The 25,044-nt window shown below is 44.1% G+C and overlaps 1 protein-coding gene across 1 annotated transcript in view; it reads right to left on the bottom strand.

Moving 5' to 3' along the window:
- The window catches only part of LOC149332236 (neprilysin-2-like), a 33,021-nt gene extending 16,748 nt beyond the window's left edge, over positions 1 to 16,273 (bottom strand). The window contains exons 1-5 of the mRNA XM_089557488.1: positions 16,228 to 16,273; positions 14,391 to 14,423; positions 14,037 to 14,049; positions 10,552 to 10,655; positions 1,012 to 1,316 (exon numbers count right to left, since the gene is read on the bottom strand). Of these exons, the coding sequence (XP_089413614.1) occupies positions 1,012 to 1,316; positions 10,552 to 10,655; positions 14,037 to 14,049; positions 14,391 to 14,423; positions 16,228 to 16,273 (501 nt within the window). The remainder of the gene's footprint in view (positions 1 to 1,011; positions 1,317 to 10,551; positions 10,656 to 14,036; positions 14,050 to 14,390; positions 14,424 to 16,227) is intronic.
- Between the last annotated feature and the right edge of the window lie 8,771 nt (positions 16,274 to 25,044).

Raw genomic sequence — 25,044 nt, 5'->3', positions numbered from 1 at the left:
TATGAGCAGGAGGTGGATAGGCGAATCGTACATGCCTTGGCTTACTCCAATTTAGGATCCTATTCGGTGTTACTTAAATTTGCTCCACTGGTAGCAGTCAGAAATTTCCAGTTCACTAAAAAAAATGAGCGTATATGTCCGCCTTATTAAAGAACCTGGCTTAGGATGCATCAGTGTGTAGACATTTATCTTCCATTTCGGAAACATCTTCCTATTATCCGTAGTGCACAAATTGTTCTGCTGCGCAGATTTCATACACCGAGATATAAAATGCTGAATATCAGAACGCTCCATAAAGTAAAGGACAAGCGAAGTACTCATACCCAGCAATTCTGGACAAAAGCATTTCTGAGCGGGAAACCATTGACGAACGCCATTTTTTTCATATAGTGTAAGATATCACTACAACAATAAATATATCCGCAAACCACCCGACGGCCGTCTTGCATTGTTTTTGTTTTTTTTCTAATAAGGTTTTTGCTATCGTCGAAAGCATTCCCCATTGGTTTTTTATGACAGTCTTGACTGTTCGATGCGATCGAAGGAAGCACATTTAAAAAAACTTTTGCTACAAACCAGAAGAATGAACCACTCCCTTTAATATTTACCCAACAGTATCCTACAATTTTCCTATTTGCAAAATGTTGTCCGAGAATGTTGGACATGTATGTGCATAAAGTTTTTTATCACCTACCGAACTGTTCTGCTAGAATTCTCAGCCTACTCTGTGTTCGCATGTCCCGCGATATCCGAACCCTTATCTGCGCTTCCTGGTTCGCCCTCAGGTTCTATTTAAAACGAAGCCACGTCCATCTAATGATCGAGTCTTGCGCCAGATTTCGTCTTCACGGTCATGTGCTGACATACCAGCATATATAAGCGGTCGGAAGACCCGTAACATTTCTCTCTAATCACTCGTGTGAGGGAAAGCTATTTTTAGTACAATCGCTATTTGACCTGCTTAAATTCCTGTCTCCTTCTGAAAAGTAAGGTCTCTCATAATTAGCTCACCTTCTCTGGCACCGACTTTCTTCCCGTGTATTTACTGCACACAAAGTTGTAGAAATCCTCGCACGGCGGATACTGCCAGTCGAGCGAAGAATTTATATACAGTGCAGCCAGTTCAGCGCCGCTCTTCCCGGGTGGGGGCCCGGAGCGCGGCGTATACTGGGTTGGGGGTGGCGCCCATGTGGTTCGGCGGGTGGTCCACCTTGTTTCTTCTGGAGTGTTCAAGTCGGGAGTGGCGGTAGTATCTACGGTATCGTAATCAGATGTTTGGTCAGCGGGGTAGTCGGTCGTCCTCTTAATCCTGGGCGCTGAGGACAAAAAAGGATCGCGGAGCCGTAGGTCAGCGGGCCAGAGCACACAACATGCGTATGTCGCCGTTACTGCTGTCTCTACAAACTACCTTTTGCGCCAAGCGCTAGTGTATAACGCACATTTCTTTAGTACTAGTTTCTGATAGTTACTGATAGTCCCACATGTGCAAACACTAGAGACCTACTGCTCTATACCCGCACCCGCTGTAGGGGCATAACAGACGCACGAGAACTGAACAGCGCTGAACCCAGGGAGGGAAACCTACGGACGTCGAGTGGTATTCACAGTCATGAGCAATACTCAACGGGCACTGAAACTTCAGCGGACGTTCACTGGATGTCCGCAGGATGTCCCACACGTCCCCATGACATCCAAGGGAGCTTCAATGCCCATTGGGTATGATAGGAAACAGACTTTTTGCCTAAAATTGCGAATTTTCTCCTTACTTCTTCGCTCAACTTCAAAATTACATTTGGGCATTGTACACTCTAAACAAAAAAGAGTAAAAAGGGCGTAAACTGTCTTGTCACGCAAACCCTTCTATAAATTATGTGCGCAAGAGGACAGCTTATTTCCTTTTTTACTCCGATATAAGCGTATTCGTGTTTAGAGTGAACGGCAAAAGGAACTGTGATTCACTGTCGGAGTAAATGGAGACGCGAACGTTTGATGCAGGGAAATGGGCTGCACTGTCAAATTATTGTACAGCACGAGGGGAGGGCTAAAGTCTTATCGTTTTGATCCCTTAACGCATATGTTTCGCCAATAGCATCTGCTCGTTGGGTTATTAATTACGCAGCAATTAGTGCATTGCATAGACGTAGTTCTTTCGGAAGCACGCGGTATTCAAGAAAAGATCACACCTTGTAGCCAAGTTAGGCGCAATTATTTCGTGTTGCAAATTAAGATGAACAGGGGTGAGAGCATTAAGACTGTATGGATAAGTATGGAAGGGGCTAACCAGATATCATCATCGTCGTTTTCATCAGCCTAACTACGCCCCCTTGATGACAAAGGTCTCTCTCATGACTCTCTAGTTAACCCTTTCCGGCGCTACCTGCGGTCACCTTAACACAAGCTTCCTAATCTCATCCGCCTACCTAACTTTCTTCAGTGCTCTGATACGCTTGCCTTCTGCCTTCTCCTAGAATTTAGTCCGTTAAATTTCGAAGACAGTCGGTTATCTTGCCCTTTGTGCAGTTGATAAATATGAAGATAAGATTGTAATCATTCAATTGCTGAAAAGTAACTCATTAGAAAGCCCCATTCCGCCAGTGAAATGCGAAACTACAACCTGGGAATCTTGCGTGGGGTGTTATACAGGCTGTTTCTCCTAAGACTTGACATGCTTTTCAGAAGTAAGAGTTTTTGGTTAGTAGAGCGCTTTTTTTCGCCATAACATTGTCAGTGGAATAGTAAATCAGAACAGAGCTAAGATGTGCTAGTCATCAGGATGGTAACTAGTATTGAATAGTTAACTTTTTTACTTTTAGGCTTCGTAATTATTGAAAGGCATGTAGTGTAGACTAAGTAACATCCATAATTAGCTTTTAGAATTTCGCAAACGCGGTAACCCTCGAGGTTGTGGCCCAACAAATTACGGCTACATCGCACCAAAATACAGGCACACTGGAGAAGCTTGCAGGCAAAGCAACCTCTCCAGTGCACGTAACTCGTCGAAACAGCCAAAATTTGTGGGGCCGCAGCACCGAGGTTAACCGCGTTTCGAAATTCTAAAAACTAATATGGATGTTACTTACGATGGGCTATTCACTCTGAATAAGTAAGGAGCATAACCGTAATACTTAAAAAGTTGGCTATTCAATATTGGCTAACCAGCCAGTGACTTAGCAAAATTTAGCTGTATAATGATGTACAGGGTCAATCACACTTAGCGGGAACACGGCTCCGCGTGGCTGCGCGCATGCGGAGCGCCATTACGGCCAAGCCTCTAGCAAACTCATGCAAAGGAGCAGATAACACGAAGTACCACGTCAAGGTCCCTCTTCTCGTGCGCCACTCTGCATTGATTCATGAACGGGTTAGAGGCAGTGGCATTCCGCGCGTGCGTGGCCACGCAGAGCCGTGTTCCCGCTAAGCGTGATAGACCCTATACTACACCGCTGACAAAGCTATTCCCATAAAATCGCTCTTCTAACTCTCATAGGCTATATTTCAAAATTTTGTGAAGTCTTAGGTGAAACACCCTGTATATTGGGGTTCGTTATATTCTGCACACTTCTCTACCAACTAACCTTTTACTCGAAACTACAGAGCAAAGAGTCTACAGACAGACCAAACCAGCCCGAGCTGCATAACGTCGCCTGCTCCTGCAATCACGTACAATGTGTCGGTGGGCCGGGATGAGCCGATACGCCGGGTCTCGGACTGTAAACGCCGGATCGCCGCGTGATCACTCTCCATGCATTGCGCCCGTAAGTCCCGCTGCCGGGGACACCACCGCCATGATGGCCGTCTTCATTGTTCCCCGTGTACTGCAACTCGGGAACGACGTAGCCACTGCCGTCATCTGCGTCTCACAAGGCCAGGATTTCATCACCATCATCAGTCTGTCTACGCCCGCTGTAGGGCAAAGGCCTCTCCCATGTCTCTCCAATTAACCGTGTCTTTTGCCAGCTGCGGTCACCGTATCCCCGCAAACTTCTTAATCTCATCCGCCCACCTAACTTTCTGCCACCCCCCGCTACGCTTGCCTTCTCTTGGAATCCACTCCGTTACCCTTAAGGACCAGCGGTTATCTTGCCTTTGCACTGCATGCCCTGCCCAAGCCCATTTCTTTCCCTTGATTTCGAATAGGATGTCATTAACCGGTGTTTGTTCCCTCACCCAGTCTGCCTGGCTCCGGTCTCTTAACGTTACACATATCATTTTTCTTCTAGCTCAATGCGTTGTGCTTAGCTTACGCTGAACCCTCTTCTTTAGCCTCCACGTTTCTGCCCCATAGATGAGTACCGGTAAGATACATCTGTTGTATGCTTTTCTCTTGAGGCATATTGGTAAACTGCCATCCATGATCTCAGAAAAACAGCCATGGGCTCCACTCCCTTATTATTATTCTATTATTTACCTCTCATGATCCGGGTTAGCGGCAACTACCTGCCCTAAGTACAGGTGTTCCCTTACCTCTTCCAGCACCTATCTATCAATTGTGAACTTATGAACAGGATTTATAATTACCTATACAGCACTGAATTTGCAGCGCCAGTTGTTAAAACCTTGTTGTGTGAAGATTTCGGCGTTCACTGGAATGCCGTCATTGCCGTGTGACCATCATCAGTGGCATGATCAGCATATTAGCAACCCGTTTTATGACCTGCTATTTATATCTAAATGTTATATTTGTTGAATTAACAGATCACGTGGCTTACTTTTATGTCACCCTTCATTGTCAGTGAATCATCTGAACCCTCAACTACGACGCAACATGGCTCCCTTAACGACGGAATGTTATCGCAGAATGTGTGTACTTCAAAAACATTTTATTCCTATCTTTGACCGCTGTTACTAATTCCTTCGCGGTGTGGTATGGTTTCCAACCATGCTGAGAATGTTACAGCACCTGTGTGATAATAATCATCACATCCCATCGCCTCGTTTTGTTTTGCTTGTTTTTTTTTGAGACAGGCCTTAATCCCGTCCGAGTACATTATGATCATCATCCGAGTTGCCTGTGCACCGACAGAGAAAGGTCGCGGCAGTCCCATTGTTTTGTATTAACACTGTCCTAAACAAGCTGCTGCAATCCGGCTTCAGACACTTCCTAATCTCTTGTATTGACCTCTCTCTCTGGTTCCCGCTGCTAAGTTAATCTTACCCTCGAATAAGGCCTGTTACTCTGAGGGAACATTGATTTTTGTTTTCTCCGCAAGGTTTTTTCTGGCAGCGAACAGTTTCTGTTAATATCAGCTGGGATATCATCTGTTTCCCTTTCGCTAACTAGCTGCATTGCCCTCAGTATATTCTCCCGCAGTTTCGCCACCCTCCAAGTCCTTGCCCAGTACCTGAATACGGGCAAGCCACAACTATTCTATGCTTTCCTTTTCAAGGATAATTGTTAAGCTTCCACTAATGACCTGGCATTAACTGCGTGGAATGCGTCAATGATATTGAGGAATGCTTCAGGGATACCACAGCGGCCGTCCTGTGGTATATGTTTTCTTTGTGTCCTCGTCTCATAGCGCGGGGTCAACATGTCTAATGCTTCCAGCATTAGTGCAATCATAAATGGAAAGAATAGATCCCCGCTTGACTGGTTCTACTTCTAGACATTTATAGGTGTTAGAAGTGTTTCTATGGCCAACTCGCATCAATAATTCCATATCTTTTTGTACTTTTGGTTCATTGGTTTATTAGGGTTTAACGTCCCGAAGCGACTTGAGCTATGAGGGACGCCGTAGTGAAGGGCTCCGGAAATTTCGACGACTTTGGGTTCTTTGACGTGCACCGACGTCGCACAGTACACGCGCCTCTAGAATTTCGCCTCCATCGAAACTCGACCGCAATGGCCGGTATTTAACCCACGTCTTTCGGGTCAGCAGCTGACCGCTATAGCCACTGAGCCGCCGTGGCGTACTTTTTGTCAGTGTTTGTATGGCTAACTCGCACTAATAATTCTATATCTTTTTATAACTTGTTTGCGACAAGAAGGTTTCAAAATTCCTACAAAGCACGCTTCTCTCCCAGGCTGACGGCAATATTGATGACAGACCTATGAAAACAAGCAGTGAATCCCGCTCAAGTGCAAGAGAGCTAGTGAGACGACACAGCACAGTCGTAAATCTTTATAAAAATGGTCTATAGACAGTCTATAGACTTTGTATAGACTCTATTGCCTTCCTATGGTTATTTCTCTTTATTCACAGTCTATAGACTGTCGATGGACAAAGGTCTACTAAAAGCCTATGGTCATAATTCTATAGATTCAATCAATGAGCATTTATTTCACCAACAGAGTATACAGGTGGTGAAAAAGGGCGGCGGAGAAAAAGCTGCAAGTTTTACAGCTTGACAAAAGCCCCGTCCGCCCCTCGAGCAGTGACAGGCTATAGTACATGTAAAAAATAAAAAAGATACGTACATGCGCGTACACTGATAAGAAAAGAAAAAACATGTAATCGATGCTGCTCAAGGGTGATAAAGACAGTAATATTGCTCAGATTTGTCATTTGTGATAACATATATGTTTTAACAGAAAACTGTGTAGAACTAGGACATGGTTATCAAAGATGAAAATCTTAAAAGGCAGATGCATGTCATACACAAGAGGCACAGAAAAAAACATGATTGCGCTCAGAATAGATTTTTTTCATTCCTGTCTAGTGAGATGTGATGCATATTAACTACAAGAATAATTCTGTTAGGCGTCGATTATTTAGTGTCAGTACATCGATACCTAGTTGATAATAGTAGTTGATTAGTTTAGGTAGAGTACAACTTGCCCGCTGCCGACCGTACTCTGTGCGTGAAAATGGTATTTGCCATGGAGGTTGCTGTCTAAATGGGTACACGTAATGGGTGTGTTTGAGGTTGGCATTTGATAAAAATGAGTCCAGTTTTCCAAGGATTGCACTTTTATAACATCTTAGTAGTTTGTTATTATACACGTCTGCCACTTTAAGTATGTTGAGTGTCTGAAAAAATCCTTCTGTATGTTCAAGAAAATGTGCATTTTGTATCGCTCGAACTGCTTTCTTTTGTAAGATTGTCAATTTATGCATGTTTTGGGACGTCGAATTTCCCCAAACTGATACACAGTAGCAGAGATGCGAATGGAAAAGAGAATGGTATATGAGTTTTTTTATGGCGACAGGAAGTGAATGCCGGGTTCTGTTAAGCACGCCAACTGATTTGCGCATTTTTGTACACATAGCGTTAATATGTTCATTCCAGGACATGTTTTCTGAGAAAATAGACTGTCTATAGCATTCGAATTGTCTATAGACTGTTCTGTAGGATTTGCCTATAGAGAGTCTATAGACCTCACAGACAGTAGTCTATAGACAGTGTATAGACTGTCGAAAAAATTTTGCGAGGATTTAGCGAGGTATGCCGCGTGCTATGCTAAAGGAAAGAATCTGAGGCAAGCGTCAGCGCAGGCGACCCAGTCCACGCTGACAGGTGAGACTACTTCTCCCACATTCGAACTTTGATCCATGGAGGAATCGATCTATCCTACGATGCGAGCAAACAATCACGTCGCTGGACAAGCTGTCAATGTAGTGATGGGTGTGGATAAAAAAAATCTAGATTAAGGGACCGAATTATCGCTACATGGCCTCCGAAACCGCATATCAGACTACTGTGCCCATTCGGAGGAGCGCACACGTTCTCGACCAATCACACGTGGAGTATAAGTAACTAGCATGTCTCCTAACTTAGGGCACCTTGTGATAGAGACCAATATATTGGTCTGTTTCGCTAATGAGAAATGTGGATTTGTTGTGGCAGTTTAATAGAGTAGTCATAATATTTCAGTGCATAGAACTGCAGCCTAGTCTGTTGTTGTTGTTGTTTTTATTTTCAAGGGATGATATATGCAAACTGCGCATAGTTCCGGGCTCTCTACCCACTGGCGCAGAGGGTGTGGCTGCATGACAAGAATTTTCGCTTGCAGCAAAAAGCCGCTGTTGCTTCTCTAGGGCAATAATTGAGCACATCAAGACATACAAGGTACAGTCTTTGTCAAAAGTAACCAGGCTGCGGGTTTTTCTTCTCAGTGGTATATTAAGGCTATCATGCCAGCCCTCAAGCTCTAAATCTCTGTATGGTAAGAAGAACCGCTGTTCTCATCTTCAAAGAACTTTTTTATCTTTAGGGAAGCCGTGAGGGCTCTGTTATACGAATGAGAAGCAAACAATGGAGCCTGGTTACTTTTGACAAAGACTGTACATGGTGTCCTACCGAAGATTTGTCCATAGATTGATCGGTCGATCTTTAGACGGATCTAGGTTATAATGTGGTTGCTTGCGAGAATGCCGCATATTTTATTGAATCCTCTGCGATAGACACCGGGCACCGTTCTCGCCAAAGCGGAGGACGCGTGGATCATTTCTATGGACCATTAAATGGTTTCGGCTCCACCCTGAAGTTTGAGCCCGCTGAGCATCATTTTATGATGGCACAATGCCCTGAATTCACGGCCTCTTGCGCTGTGCTACGCAGCCTCGACTCGGTAGTGAGTTTGGTTTGCTTGGAGGTATCGACGTTCAATTGGTTTCACGAGGCTTAGGACAACGAAAGCCAAAAACAAATTACCTTCATCGGAAGAATCTGGATCATAAAACACGGTTGATGCGACTTTCGTGATGATACGAATTCTTAAGATGCCCGGACAGAATGCACTGTGCACATTGCGCAGAATTTTGTCTTCCGAACACTATCCCCCGCTGCTTCGGATGATACGAACACGCCAGCCGCGACCGCACATCGCCATATATTAATCTTATCAGAAGCAAAAAGATTTGCGTGAATTCATTTTTCACGTTTGTGCATGCGGATTTTGTTCCTTACGGTCTATTCGAAATTTCGGATTATAAAAAATTTTTCGTGACCCCGTGAGATTCGTATTATCTAGATCCTGCTGTGTTAAGTACAGTCGTACATCGTTGCAACGGAATGGTTTATAACAAAAGAATCTATAGAACAAAGGAATAGCCATTCCCATTGAAACCTCGCATACGAAGTAACGTATTCGATATAATGTTTAGAAATAACTGCTAACTCAGAGCAATATAACGAACGTCCAATGAACCCTACAGCCCTACTTAAAAGTTTCCATATAACGCGTTCCATAAATCCGTTTGTTTCCATAACAAATTTTATGGAGTCTGTGGGAACTATATGGAAGCACGTATGGAAACTTAGACTCCATATGACGTCACGTACACTATATGGAAATCATAGAGAGATTCTGTGAAGTGCCTACGGACTCCGTACAGACAAGACATGGATATCCATATATATTCCATATCTTATGGACTCCATATTCCCATAATTCCATACGAGCAGCTCATATGAAACGGTTCAGTAGGGAGCTTGCTCCATTTGTCGAGCCGTTTTCAGCACTTCCAGTTTCATGCGTTAGAGAGAAATTGCCACGCACAGCCAGCTCTTCCCAGCACTGCACATACAACGAAGAAAATTTTTCTCGCCAAAGCGGAGGACGCGTGGATCATTTCTATGGACCATTAAATGGTTTCGGCTGCACCCTGAAGTTTGAGCCCGCTGAGCATCATTTTATGATGGCACAATGCCCTGAATTCACGGCCTCTTGCGCTGTGCTACGCAGCCTCGACTCGGTAGTGAGTTTGGTTTGCTTGGAGGTATCGACGTTCAATTGGTTTCACGAGGCTTAGGACAACGAAAGCCAAAAACAAATTACCTTCATCGGAAGGCGGCGATCATTCAAATGGTTGCTTCTTGTGCGAAGGGTAACCTTCGAGCTGATGTGCGCACCCTCCGCAAGACAGTTCTGCTATGCAGTGAAGCGTCCTGACCGACATCTGTCGTACGTACAGTCAGAAACAAAAGTCTCCGGACCACGTGTCCCTCTAATGAAGCCGATAGCTCTGCTATTAGTCGGCGGCTGGAGACCACACTTGTGGAGGTAAAAGTTAATTTTTTGTTGTTTCATCTCCACAAGTGTGGTCTCCAGAAGGTGTCTGATAGTAGAGCTATAAGCTTCGCTTGAGGAACACGTGGTCCGGAGACTTTTGTCCCTGACTGTACGTGGCAGTCAAACAAAACGGGTTGTGGCGGCGGGGTTGCCTGCGCGCTCGCTCTTTTAGTTCCACCAGTATCAGCCTGAGCGCCCAGGAAAAGAGCTAAATATTGCTGTTCTCTTCGACATTATTCCTCTGAGACTCGTTTTCAAGTAGCTGCAGAAAAACAGGCGGACAAAAACGGGTGCGCATTGGCGAGGCTGAACAATTCGCTTGGCGAGCCTATATTGCGTCGGTTGATAGGCCCCCGAACACACGCTGGCGGATCGCAAAACTACAGCTGCGTGGTATACGCCATTGCAGTTAAGGTCGGTGGTATACCACAGTTCTGGCCAAGGTGACTATAGGCTATAACAAAGAAGTCCTATCTGCGCCGTCGAATTCGTTGTAACGAGGTTCAAATGCATCTGCGTAACCATAACTCTCGCAAGCGAACACAGCCAAGCTACTGCCCATGCATAAACTATACCGTGTGTCCAGTAGCTCTCACCAGTGGCCATCGTGACGAAGAACACGAAGAAGGCCGCTCCGATGACTCCCAAGAATAGTAACGAGTAGACGGCGCCTGTGACAGCACCTTTAACGTTGGCTTCCCTGCGCAAGCCGTGTGAATTAAAGCTTTCAAAATATTTGTGTACATAAGGTAGTGGGAAAGCACAGAGACGGGAGCACCAGCAAGACTCCGTGCAAGACCGGAACATATTTGTCGGCGCTGCCGTCCAGCTTGCCTTCTCATTATAGGTCAGACTGGTTCGCTGTCAACGCCTTCCTTTCTGAACACAAAACTTCCGATGCTGCTACTCTACAGCCTGCAATACGCAGTCTACCCAGGCAGCGGCTATCTGAGCACTGTCTGACACTGTTGATACTAGATCTGTCTGCCTCGACCTGCAGCTCAATCTCAACACTAGGGGCACATCAAAGCAAATGCTAAGGCGAAAGCCTTTAATGGCTCATCTTTGTCCGCCGTCCGTCCGTCCGCGAAAACTGTCACGCTATATCTGTGAATCATCCTGATGACGTCATCAGTGGTGTAATACGCCGTAACCAAACAGCATTCAATTCATCGTGGCATAGTACGTCGTAATAATTAATTAGTAATTAGCGAATAATTAATAACAAGTCATTGATTATTAATTATTAATCAGTCATTAGTTAGTCATTAGTCATCAGCAACAGAAGCAGTCAATTCGGCACGAAAAAGCTTTCCTCTCGCGCACTTTAGATCGTCATATTTCTCCCCAATTTTTTTATTTGCCGGACCCTAATGTTCACTATAACTAAGAGTAGCTTACGGCACATCTGCACAAAACTTCCGTGATAAGCAATTTGCCTGCCATTCATGTCCCATACATCAAAGCTAATTCGCTTTATAAATTGATCGACTAATTCAGTAACAGCACTCTTGCTCTTCGCTTCAGAAGAATTTTTCGCACATAATGCAACGTTCTTCACAATGCACAATGTTTCAAAGCTTCGAAATGCCTTTACTGGGTGTGCTGAATACGACGCCGGGCAGTTTTTGTTGTTGAAGACAGATCTACGAATCCGCAGGAATCCCGTACTCCTGCTTCCAAGATATTTACTGCGGCGTGCTTTGGCTATAACACTTGCAGGCGCAGTGTAGGCCTTTTGGAATCTGCCTAAGAACGCGCTGATTCATTACGAAGCCCTAGCCTGTCCAAGCCGCTTAATCGCTCAACAAACACGAAAACCATCACCTCCGACGTTAGCACGAGTATAGTCTATAGTTCCTCAGCTCGCTCCAGCAGCTTATAACGTCGGTCAAACAAAGCTCCTCTCTTTGCTCTTTTCGGAGGGCGTTGATCGCACCTAGTACTCTGCTGCGGGGCACTGTACTGGCAACTATTTCACATTGACAATAGGTTATATTTCAATTCGGAACTCATTTTTTGCACACAGATTAAAGGATTCTTCTAGAGCGAAAGCTCCACTCCTTCCGTTCTTCAAGGCCCTGTCGGTATGCAAAAAGCCGTTGGGAGGCGGCGGAGCGCAAAATAGAAATCATAAGGTAAAAATGAAAACAGTAATGCAATGAAATATTTGAATGAAAAAAGTATGCCAAACAAGAAAAGTGACATAAATAAACGTAAAAATTTGCACAATGAAATGTGCAATAAACTACAGATACAACTGCCAAAAAGCAGCTTTCACCCTGTATTAAGGGTAACTGAAGAGGTTTTAGAATCGGATGAGTGTAAATGAGCTGATGCGAGAAACTTGCAGGTAACGCATGCGAAATGTTTTTGCGCTAGGATTTGAAATGGTGACGTAATTGCAGACTAAAGAAACATCGGCGTTGAGGCCTCTCTGCAGCGCGCAGCGACAGGCAGAGACCCCAGTGGTGACGTCACGTACGGCGGCGCTAAGTTTCCAGCGAAGAAGCGGTTGTTTCAAGAAAGAGAGCGAATGCCGTCGAAGGATACGCCCACGAAACCTTGCTTGGCGGCATCAGAAGACGCACAGCGGCATGTAGACGAAGGCAGTAGACATCTAAAATTTAGACAGCGATGACGTCACCACGAGTTTCCCCGCACTCCTACTTTGCAGTGAGGTGAAGCCTGAGCATCGTCGCGGTTTTAATCGGTGATTACGTCGCCATTTTTAACGCTAGCGCAAAACTACTTTGCACGCATTACCAAGAAGCTTCAGAGATTCGAATTCTAGAGTAACCTCGAATTCACAGAAAACCATTTCATTTTTTGGCAGAATTGCGACGAACCTGCATCAGATTTTTATTTATTTATTTATTTATTTATTTATTTATTTATTTATTTATTTATTTATTTATTTATTTATTTATTTATTTATTTATTTATTTATTTATTTATTTATTTATTTATTTATTTATTTATTTATTTATTTATTTATTTATTTATTTATTTATTTATTTATTTATTTATAGATACTGCGATCTTGTACAGACCATAGCAGGGTGGGACAAAACAAAATACAAGCATATAAACACACACAAATTCATAACATTTACAGGCACTTTTCAAACAGCAGTAAAGAATTTTGATTAACAGTCTCGCTATTAAGTTTGTTCCAATCAGTAATTGTCCTCGGAAAAAAAAAGAATATTTAAAGCAGTTATTTCGCGCGTTTAAAGGGATTATTGTTAGTGCATGCCTTTGTCTCGTGTTATAACCTGAGGAGTAATAAAAATAATTAGAGGTATCAACTTTATAATGTCCTTTTATAAGCTGGAAGAAAAACTTTAATCGACAAACACGATTGCGCTCAACGACGGGGGGTAGCCAACTTCACCTCACGAGCTTTTTTCACTTACAGATGCACGGCCATGTGAGTTAAAAACAAATCTAGCTACTTTATGCTGTATTCGCTCTAATTTCTGAATATTTGTTAGCGTGAAAGGGTCCCAAATGATTACGGCATATTCTAGTAACGGACGGATGAGGAAATTGTACGCCAATAGACGAACACTAGGTGGGGATGACTTTAGGGAGCACCTCAAGAAAAATAGTTTCCGCATTGAGTTTGCTACTACAGCGTCTATGTGTTTTGACCACGAAAGGTTGGTAGTAATCCATAGGCCCAAATATTTATACTCTGTCACTTATACTCTGTCTTTTGTGTAAGATTTTGCGTGTCAACAGGAAAACGGCATCAAAGAAGATGCTGCTGACGGAATACGACGCCTAGGTTTTTAAAAAGAGGTGTCCCGTTTTCTGGTGAGCGGGGGACTCCTCCCTATGCTTACTGCGCCACCTTTAGTCACTATCAACGCCAAAGGGAACAGGGAGTCGGTGTTTTCGTCCGCGATTGCCACAGCGAATTGGATTGTTGCTTGTATAAAGAAAACGTTATGGCGAATTGAAGGCGGGTAAGGCAACACTATTTGTAGATACGTCTTATTCAAGCCCACATTTTCCTAACAAAACGCCGTCCTCACTACTCGACCATTGAATCCGCATGAATGGAAAGGCTTACTCTTCTTTTACGTCTGAAATGCAAGAAACGCAGAGTTAGGTTTCGAAAAGCAAAACTACAATTCACATTTAATATTTCAGAAATATCTGAGATCAATTTAAGTCAAATTATAAGTGGCTGTTGCTTTTAGACATGAATGCAAGAAAAAAACCAGTTCTCGAGAAATGGTGAGAATAACACACATGACAATATTGGGATACGCAAGCTGAATTGTAGGGACTGCTTAGTACTTCGTATTTCCGTTTACGGTAAAAAGCTGCCAACGATGGAACGTAGTCTTTCTGTCCGTGCTACACTGTTCGCTTAAGCGTAGTTTAATGAGGTTCCGCATGAAAAGGACATTACAGTACTTACAGGAGTCGTACACAATATCCCTGTATGCACGACCTGAGAAAGACAGAAGAAGCAACAGCCAATGAGAAGGCTGAGGTCAAATGTGCTTTGCGACAGAGCACATGTCCGACATTATGTCCGACTCACAATCTGCGGTGCGCAATTACATCGGGAGTCGCGTGAGCGCTCCGTGTTTAAAGCATTTGTAAACGCCTAATCTCTCGAACGCCCACATCTTCTGGACTGCAAGGCACCTCTCAACGACGGGCATCGAGGCGGCCAACATAGCTCCTCGAGCTCTCCTCCTCTGAGCATCTGACACGCAGCCACTCTCTCTCTCTGACACCAATAACAACCCCTCACAATTACTAAGTTACGCAGGAATTACGGAGTACAATAAGATCATAAGATGGAAATATATCCTCTTCCTGTCAAAAGCCCTAGCAAATATGAACACATAATATGGCGACTACAAATACTCGGCACAAACTCTACTTCCTTAGTAAATGGTATCCAGACACATACGATTCATCCTGCCTCTTCTGTGGAGCAGTCGGCACGCTATTTTAAGCAGTTTGGGAATGTCAAGAAAACCCAGACTTTGACAACTATCCCCATCCGACATACCGGGTGTTTCAGCGAACACTTTCAAAAATTCTCATAAGTAGAATTTTCTTGGTAAAGATATGGCTTTTGCAGCATAGTATTACCAATGTTGGCGGACACCATAAAACCGGTAAATCATATTAGGTAGTAAACTGGTTCACTAATTTGTAATAATTAACTTTTTAGCTATTACAGTTAGGCGCCTAGTTGCAATTAGATATTTGTAGCCGGTCGTTAGTAATAGCCATATAAGTTTTTAGAATTTCGAAAATGCGATTATCCTCGGCGCTGTGGCTCGACAAAATTTGGCTTTTTCGACTGGTTCCGTGCACTGGAGGGGATGCTCTGCCTGCATGCTTTCGATAGCGCATGTATTTTTCGCACGAAACAGCCAGACTTTGTCGAGCCACAGCGGTGAGGGTAATTGCGTTTTCGAAATTCTAAAAACTGATATGGCTATTACTAACGACCGGCTACAAATATCTATTTGCAACTAGGCGCCTAACTGTAAAAGTTAAAAAGTTAATTATTAAAAATTACTGAACCAGTTTGCTACCTAATATGATTTACCGGTTTTCTGGTGTCCGCCAACATTGGTAATTCTATGCTGCAAAAGCCATATCTTTACCAAGAAAATTCTTCTTATGAGAATTTTTGAAAGTGTTCGCTGAAACACCCGGTACGAGCCCTGAGAGACAACCCTTCACTGCCCCAGTCCCCTCGACCAGTAATCTTTGGTCGAGAGGGGCCGGATTATGATGGCGACCAATGTATTCTCCTACTGAACCCATCCAGTATTAATGTTCATGTTTTTCCTCCACCTCCGCGGAAACGTCGCCCTGTTCTTGCCAACATATCTTTCAACACGCTTTGTTGCTTATACCACGCTTCTCGCAGACAGGATTTGTGCGACGCACCGCCTCTCAACACTTGTGTGAAACAAAATGCAGAATTCTATAAGAGCCTCTAATTAGCTCCCGGTGCCATCTGTCGGACGCGGACAAAGCTAAACGCCGTCCAAGTACTAGTCGCGTGTTGTTACCAGCAGAATAGGCTCCACTGCGCTTACGACGCATGTCGAGGTAGAGCTAATTCAAAAATGTCCGTATAGGGTCGGCAGACCCCTCCTTATTACCCTTGCGGAACACTAAAGATTCAAAGGTCTTCCTTAGTGCCCTGCTACATGGCTTAAAAAGAGCCCTAAAAAACCGGTCAGTTTTAAATGAATTTCCTTATTTAGTCTTACACTCACCTTTCGGCGCCAGCAGATTCGACGCTGATCGAATGATGACTGGCATGGGGTACACAAATTGATTCACGTGTCCTGGAAGAGGATGCGAACGCCAGACGGCAAATCAGGCGCAATTTCGTTTCTTCCAATTCATCTGCGCAAAGAGGCAATTACTATGCCAAAGGTTTGATGCACCAAGAGCATAAATATATTCGAGAGTAATATACGACGATACCTACATGAGGGAGAGTTCTGGCGAACCATATGTTCCCGGATGTAGGATCAGACGAGTGTACACACTGTGGGTTGTGAGGGTTCCTCGACCATATAAGCTGGGCATGCCCACATTCTCCGATGAGGACGCTAAATATCGATTCTAAAGAATCCGGGAGAGACTGCAGCGTAGCTCGAAGCCTGAGCTCCAGCTCCGATTCGTTCGACTGACTGAAAAAACCGTCGGGACAAAGGACCTCCCGGCCAGCGCCTAAAGCGGTGCCTCCTGCCTCCCTAGCCCAGTGCCCAGGGGGGCGGGGGGGGGGGGGGGGGGGTAATGTCATTTCTGTTGGATAATGAATGCTCTTTCGTCCTTCTCCTCCTCAGAGGGTTGAAGGTGTCATCTTCGTAGTTCGCGTTTCAGTAGCCGTAGCAGTAGTCACTAGAAAATCATGCCACCTCTTCAACTGTGAGATTAAAGACTGCTGAGCTCCTCTGTTGGCCAACCTAGATTGCATGGCTGCATATGGGTCATTCCTTCCAAGTGCTGTCGTTGTTTGTGTGACCTGTGATGTGACCTCTTAGACCTCCAGTTTTCCTGTCTGACTTGTTGAAAGCTTACGGAGAAGGCCAGTGGTCCAGCTACGGTCCCAGGCGCTGGAAAGTCAAATACCTCAGTACCGGTTTCTACCATCGTTCTTCAACACAACTGGACAGGAACGGAGATGTAACAGCTTGCTGTCCGGGCAATAATACATAAAACGTATAAGCTTACCTTGGTTGCAAACTCGGCAAACGGGCTGAAACACAGAAGAGAAAATAACACATACGAGACTCGTTACTTTTTCCGCGAAATGCTGTTTACAGGTCAGTTCTGTCCGTTCAGTGCGTTTTTGTGCGTCCTGTTCCAAATATGTCTCCGAAAGATGCTGCTAATTAAGCTTACCACTTCTGCCCATCCAATATCAAGCCCCGTTCACCTAAGCTCTTCCTCTGTATTCCCAAGCAGTCCAAGTATACGTAGTGCAGCCTAATGTCAATCGCGACTACTTAACGAATGCTGCATATGGCATCGTATCAGGAATTTGAAACCTCCTTCTTGTTCCAAACAACTTAGAAAAAGATATGGAATTGTCAGTGCGAGTTAGCCATAGAAACACTTTAAAAAAAAAAAGGCCGCCGCGGTGGCTCAGTGGTTATAGCGCTCCGCTGCTGACCCGGAAGACGCGGGTTCGATCCAGGCCGCGGCGGTCGCATTTCGGTGGAGGCGAAATTCTAGAAGACTGTGTGCTATGCGATGTCAGTGCACGTTAAAGAATCCCAGTTGGTCGAAATTTCCGGAGCCCTTCACTACGGCGTCTCTCATAGCCCGAGTCGCTTTGGGACGTTAAGCCCCCATAAACCAAACATTAGCCTTCTACGGTTTCTCTTACGAGGGGCATGTCAATGACGTTCTGGGAAGAGTTTGATCGGCTGGCTTTTGTGCGAAACCTGCTCTGTTCGTTCGCCAGTTGTTTGGGGATGTGTGGGCTATCAGACCAGAATTAGTTTATCGCTGTGGCCTAAATGCTACCGCATGAAGTGCGTTACGTGCCCTAAATTCGAAAATAACAAGAGACGTTACAATTAGGCTGCATTAAAATGTGATCAGCCCTAGCCGGGTTCGAACTCTCCACCTTTCTTTTTGTAACAGAAAGCCACACCTTCCAAGGCGGGTATACTACTACCCTGTTCCAATTCAGAAGCTGGTTTGGTTTGGTTTATGGGGGTCTAACGTCCCAAAGCGACTTAGGCAACGAGGGACGCCGTAGTGAAGGGAACCGGAGATTTCGACCCCCCTAGGGTTCTTTAACGTGCACAGACATGTTGGTTAAAGGTATGCTTCACACCCAGTGAACGGTTTTCACTAGGCGCTGTGTACAACGCGTCGGCACTTATTCATCAGACCCACGATTCCTCGCAAATGTCAGAACGCGGAGAACTACGCCTAGGCGTTCTAAATACGTAAGACCTTTCCCAGATAGCAGCGCAGAGAATTATTAATATGCGAAGCTTCGCGCTGTTCTAACCGGGGTGTGCCACCTTAATCGCAAGATCCGTATCCAGACGCTGTACTCACTTCAGACAGAGCGACTACAAGGTTGCTGCGCAGAAGGAAAGCCAACGAGACAAACCGAAGCTCCAGAGACAGGAGCAGACTGCAGCGATCGCCTCTGGCAAGTGGCCTGTAGACCGATGTTGTTGTTGTTCTTCTTCTTCTTCTCCACAGTAAGCATGGCACATACCCACGCGGGTATGAGTGCTTGAGGTTTTCTTCACGCACCTACGTTGTCGCGTGCCTCACTTAAACTTCTACCTTTATAGATATGGTCTGGTGGTCTCCCCATTGTGCCCGTTCTGCGGAGAACCCGAAACGATAAATCCCTTCTTGTTGACCTGCCGCCGTTTGTCCTCTTTACGGAGCCGCCTGCTAGAGCATCCGTTACGACAGCTAGGTCTAAGTCTGTCAGCTGGGGTTGTTCTGTCTCTTGGTGTTTCCTCCCTTGGGCACAGTAACTGAAATGTGCTCTCCGCCATTCTCAAGCATTCCTTTCAGACACTAACCGGCTGCCGTCCCAAGCTCCTTCTCAAAATCAATATTTCTCTGCAACGAAAGCTTTTCTAAACATGACACGTTTAGCCCCGTTCCCTATTTCAGTCACCGATCTCACAGTATTTGTCTAGCTCATTTCAATTTACACATCTTAATTTTTTTCATTCATTTCCTAATTATTAATATTATCATTATTACCATTAATTTTTTTCCTCGTTTATTTAATCGTTAAACATTCTGAGTACCGGTCAGTCGCCGTCTGTGTCTTGGCCAATCCTCCGCAGTCGGTACGCGCCATTATTTAGAGGACAACAACAACCCACGCGGGGGGGGGGGGGGGGGGGGTACAGTGGTGAATGCCAACGAGGTATATGTTGTTGTCGTTGCCTCAAAAACGATGATATATACCTACGGTGGGGGACTGGCCAGGGTTTGGTGCAGATACAAACAGGAAAAAAGTCATCTACGTTTATCTCAAGTGGCTCTTAAAATATAAATAGAGAAATGTGTGGAGAAAAAAATAATCACGAATTTCGAGGGATCTTGAGGAAATCGGAATGAAAGTCGAGGAAACAAAGCGGTGTGGGCTGAAGAACTAAATTTTAAAGTAATGATGAGAAATAAAATAATTTTGAGAGAAAAGCAAAGGCATCGAGAAGTTTACACAAAAATCTCCCAGTTTCAATAATATACTTGCGAATAGAGCACTGCACGGGCCTCAATCTGAGGCCCGAGCCCGGCCCGGGCCCGAGACCTGAAGCCCGAGCCCGGCCCAGGCCCGCGGCTTCAAGCCCGGGCCCGGCCCAGGCCCACTAAATTGTCGCTCTAGCGAGCCCGGCCCGGCCCGTGAATCCTCGAGTGAAGCCCAGTCCGGGCCCGGCCCGGCCCGTTTCACAGTTACGCTTGAGATATACTGCTCACTGTGAGCACGTAGACTGCTACTAGACCGATAAGAAACTGGCCGACAAAGGTTCTGAAAACAGTTTGGCTTGCAGAAAGTTGGTTCTTTTTAACCCAGAAGGAAGTGATTAAGAGTAGTGCTCGCCAGGCCCGTCTTTTGGACAGTGATGTCGTGTTAGTGCGCAAAGATAAACTAGGAAGTTCCGAGAGCCAAATAAAAAGGGCTGAATACGCGCGTAATAGACTACTTTGCATTCCCCCATGATTTTAATCAGTTATATTTTGCCGCCCGGAAGTATAAACATTAAAGCTACCTAGCAAGCAGTGGGATGACAATTTTAGTGAACGCGATCTCACAGGTTGAACTCATAGCCGAACTGGTCGCCTTTCAGCAGAAACGAAAAGCTAAAAGGCTTGAGTATTTCATGATATGTGTTTTGAAGACTATAAGCGTCGTAAACCAATATGTTCTTCCCGAATGCATTTCTAATAGTGTATAGGTATGTTTTGGGAAGACGAACGATCAATGGCCAATTATAAGACCGGTTGAATTTTACTCTTACTGCTGGAGCAGAAGATAACGCGCGAACCGCGTGATAACTTACAGGGCAAAACACTTGTCATGACAACCAGGCTCAAGAAGCGAGGAGGGATAGATGTGGTTATGAGATGAGATTTACAAACTGTCGCGAGCTTTTGTGGCTGTTTCACTGACGAGACGTTCCGGTCAGCTGATCAAAATGAAAACCAAATGCGCTTTACTTTGTGAATTTTCTCACATGAGAAAAATATAGCCATAACAAAAACCCTATGTTTTTGCTAGCCCTGGCGAAAATCTTCCCCAGCCCAAATGGTTTATGGAACAATTTCCAGTTGGTTCCAACTGGAACCAACTGGAAATAGTTTCATAAACCAGTTGAGCTGGGAAAGATTTTCACCTGGCTTAAGGGCCCAAGGGGAGTCAGGCTGTGAGAGACACCGAAGCAGAGGGCTCCGGATCATTTCGACCACCTGGATTTCTTCAACGAGAAATGATACTGCAAAGTACGTGGCTGTCATGCTGGCCGCCTAGACAGAAATGCGGCCGCCGAGGCTAGGAGCAAGCCCTGGTTCCCCGGCTCAGTAATCAACCGCCTTGACCACTAAGCCACCGCGGCGTGGAAATAAGAAAATGAAGTCAAGTAGTAAAGCTTAGTTTTTTTTTCTTTCAGCGCCTACTATAACCCATAGCTCATCCGTGTTGCTGCTCCCATGCCGCAGTTGTGTACTTCACTCTGCAATAGTGAACGAATAGTCGGACACCAGCCGTTTCTGTACGGACCCAAGCCCGACTCGGGTCCGCCGCTATAAGCCCGAGCCCGGCCCGGGCCCGCAACTTCAGGCCCGGGCCCGGCCCAGGCCCGGCAAAACAAATAGGTAGGTTTTAGGTAGGCAAGACACTTAGTACTGGCAGGAGCATTCCTAAGTTTTCGCTTAAGAAACCACAGTTTGCGAAGTGCAGCAGCAGAAGTTTCTGATATGTGTTTTGACCAAGTTAATTTATTTGTAAACGTAACCCCTAAGTATTTATATGAGTCCACCTCTAAGATATTATTGTTGTTAAGCTTATATGTAAAGGAACACGGGTGTATTTTCCTTGTTACTCTTAAAAGTACCGTTTTATCAGTGTTTAACTGCATACCCCAATTTGTACACCAGTGGGAAATAGCTTCTAGAGTATCCTGTAAAATTTCTTGATCCTTTGAGCACGTAATTTCTTTAAACACAACGCAGTCGTCGGCAAATAATCGGGCAGAAACCTGCGCAGGAATGACATCTAACAGGTCATTGATAAAAACTAAAAAAAGGAGCGGGCCCAAGACACTTCCCTGAGGCACAGGCGATTCCTGAGGTACAGGCGATTCTGTACAGATTGAATACTGAAGTTGATATTGTTCAGGCTTTGAAAAAATGCTCTGGAAATACTTGTTAAAGTGTTCCGCTATCTCCAAAGCGTCAGCAGTTGAAGTTTCCCCAATATTTATTTTCTCGATGTCAAGATTGCTCTTTTTCAAATAGCGCCAAAACTTTTGGACATCGTTCCTAATGAACTTGTTTAGACCATCGAAGAAGTAACTTCTTCTTGAATCGTTTATTTGACGTAACATGCTATGTTTTAGGTTGGCAGGAACACTCACTGGCACCAATTTTCGCCCGCACAAACACATTTAAAAATAGTTACTTCCCTAGAACTGTATCCGAATGGAATGCATTACCTTCTCATATTTTTCTGTCCAGCAATTTTGTAGCAGAGTTGGAACGTCATCTCTTTATTTCATGAGTTTTGTTTGTTTTGTGTTGCGATGCGACGCCTGTCTATATGTTCAATTCTGATTGATTGTCTGACTTATTATTTTTTTTCTCTATGCATATGCTTGTCATTTTTTGTATTGAAAAGTGTTTGAATGTGCCCCTCCTGCTAGGACCATGCATGGTCCGCAGTATTTCAAATAAATAAATAAATAAAAATCCTGTCCCGGCCCGGCCCGGCATGCGGGCCGGGCCGGGCCCGGGCTTTCGGGCCGGTCCGAGCCCGTGCAGTGCACTACTTGCGAATAAGCTGACCAGTGGAACGCGCTCTGTCGCGAGCTACTTTGTCTATACGGAGCGCCAGCCGTCAACAGCCGGATCCTGAGATAGTAATTGGTATAGAAAAAAAAAGAAAAAAAGAACTTCCGAGCTCGTTGCTTAAAATAAAGTTGTTAGTTAATTTTATACACGCACAAGGACAGTTTTGGTATACAGCATCGAAGATTTAATTTTTTTTTTTTGTCTCCGCGGGCTGTATTGAAAGAAATAAATTTCTAGCAATTTTAACCCAAGTGTTTCGTCGTGCGAAAACTGAACTCGAGAGCAAAATAGAAGTGAAGAAAAATAAATTCTCCTTTAGGCTCTACGAATATCCCTCCTCGAGGCAATCTTTAGAAAAAGGCCGAAGATTCATACGCGGAATGGAGTGAGATCTGACGGCTGTCAATTTCAATTTTCAATTTTCAATTTCAATTCAATTTTGCTAGAAAAACTTGAAAGATATGGCTTCAGAGGAACTGCTCAACAACTGATGCAGTCTTATCTGAAAGACCGATTCAATTCATGGACATAAATAATCATAGATCGCGCCTCAGATGTATAGAATCAGGAGTTCCGCAAGGAAGTATCCTTGGGCCTATTTTGTTTCTTTACTACATCAATGATATTGTAAAATTAGAAAATAACTGCCGGTTTTTTATCTACGCTGACGACTGTACTGTGTTTTTTTCTGGGAAGGACATGGCGGAACTAGAAACAAAGGCAAGGGTTTTTTGTTACAAACTGCAAGATTGGTGTAAAAGCAATTCGTTGATTCTAAATGAATCTAAAACAAAATGCGTGCTATTTCGTGCCCGCAGCTCATTAATTGATGTCCCAAAAACTGTTAATTTAGGTCCATACATAGTATCTATAGAAAAATGTGTCAAATCACTTGGGGTGATTTTTTCAGAACACATGTCCTGGAATGATCACATCAACTACCTTTCGTCAAAATTAAGCAATGCTGTGGGAATGATAAACCGATGCCGCCTTTTCCTTCCAACTGCAGTGAAATGTGTTATTTATTATGCTCTTTTCCATTCCCACTTGTGTTATTGTGTTTTAATATGGGTCAACACCACTACAACGAACATGCAGAAAATTTTTGTTCTTCAGAAACGAGCCCTACGCGCTGTTGCAAGTGTGCCATTCATCGAACACACAGCACCACTTTTTATTGCACATAAGATCATCAAAACACAAGACATATATATGTATAAATTACTTTCCACTTACAAAAGGGCCTTTAAAGGCACCTTAGATTTGTTTTTAGACTTAGCACAACTAAAACCTCCTGTGAGTAATTACTGTCTTCGTAATCAGTCACCTTGGTTGGTTCCAGCATCACGAACTAATTACGGCACAATGATGACTCAACACACGTTACCAACAATACTTAATCACTGTGATACACTACAAATTGATATTGCACAACTACCTCATAAACGTATTACCGAATTATTCATCCAAAAGTCGTTTACTGCCATCGTTACATAATGTATTAATGTCTTATCCAAGTTTGTTTTCCAGTTATGGTATTTCTGATGTGTGCATTTTTGTTTGTTTTTCCTGTAGTTAGCATGTTTATTTTTCTCACCACTATGTGCCAAACCAGATTTTTGTTTCCGCATGCAAGTTCATCGTTCGTCGCTGCTAATGGGTGTTGGGTGACTGGAACTCAGTCAAGCCGCAACGAAGCGACTTTTTCCCCGGTCACCTTTTTTCGCTGTACAATGTATGCGAAAATAAAGAGTGATTGATTGAAAACAAAATACAAAACGAAAAAGTGAAGAAAGCCAGCACCTAACGGAGTAATCGCGAGTTGAATTCAATCAAATATTAAATAATGACGCCCTGATACTGTCCAGCGAAAATTCGAAGAAAAAGCCAATTCTAACCAAGGAAGTTCGCACTTCAGAGAAAGATTTACCTGGAGGTCCCTCTCTCCAGGTTAGGGCTCCCGTTATTTCTGCCAGTGTTGTTATCGTTCGGAGCGAGCGCCAAAGGATTTGCATTGGGTTCAATTTGTGGGAATCTCCATGATTACATAATTGCAACTGGTAGGTTGATTTGCTAACTCCTTTAAAAGTCTCAGAGTGTTTTTTTACACCATTATTATTCTCGCCAAAATGTTCTTTGTTATTTCACTTCAAATATTCTTCTGTCGTTTTTCATGAATACATTTTTCAAAATTCACGTTTGGCTCCGATATTTTGTCGTAATCCTATGAAAACTTCCTTATGCATACCACTATACCTTGGCCAATCCCCCCACGTGTGTATGTGCCATTATAAAGAAGAAGAAGAAGAAGAAGAAGAAGAAGAAGAAGAAGAAGAAGAAGAAGAAGAAGAAGAAGAAGAAGAAGAAGAAGAAGGAGATGAAGGAGATGAAGGAGAAGAAGGAGAAGAAGGAGAAGGAGGAGAAGGAGGAGAAGAAGAAGAAGAAGAAGAAGAAGAAGAAGAAGAAGAAGAAGAAGAAGAAGAAGAAGAAGAAGAAGAAGAAGAAGAAGAAGAAAAGAAGAA

Source organism: Amblyomma mixtum, chromosome 8 (genome assembly GCF_055824585.1).
Source record: "Amblyomma mixtum isolate Tamu chromosome 8, ASM5582458v1, whole genome shotgun sequence".
NCBI classification, from domain to species: domain Eukaryota; kingdom Metazoa; phylum Arthropoda; class Arachnida; order Ixodida; family Ixodidae; genus Amblyomma; species Amblyomma mixtum.
This window is presented reverse-complemented; position numbering and strand designations above follow the sequence as displayed.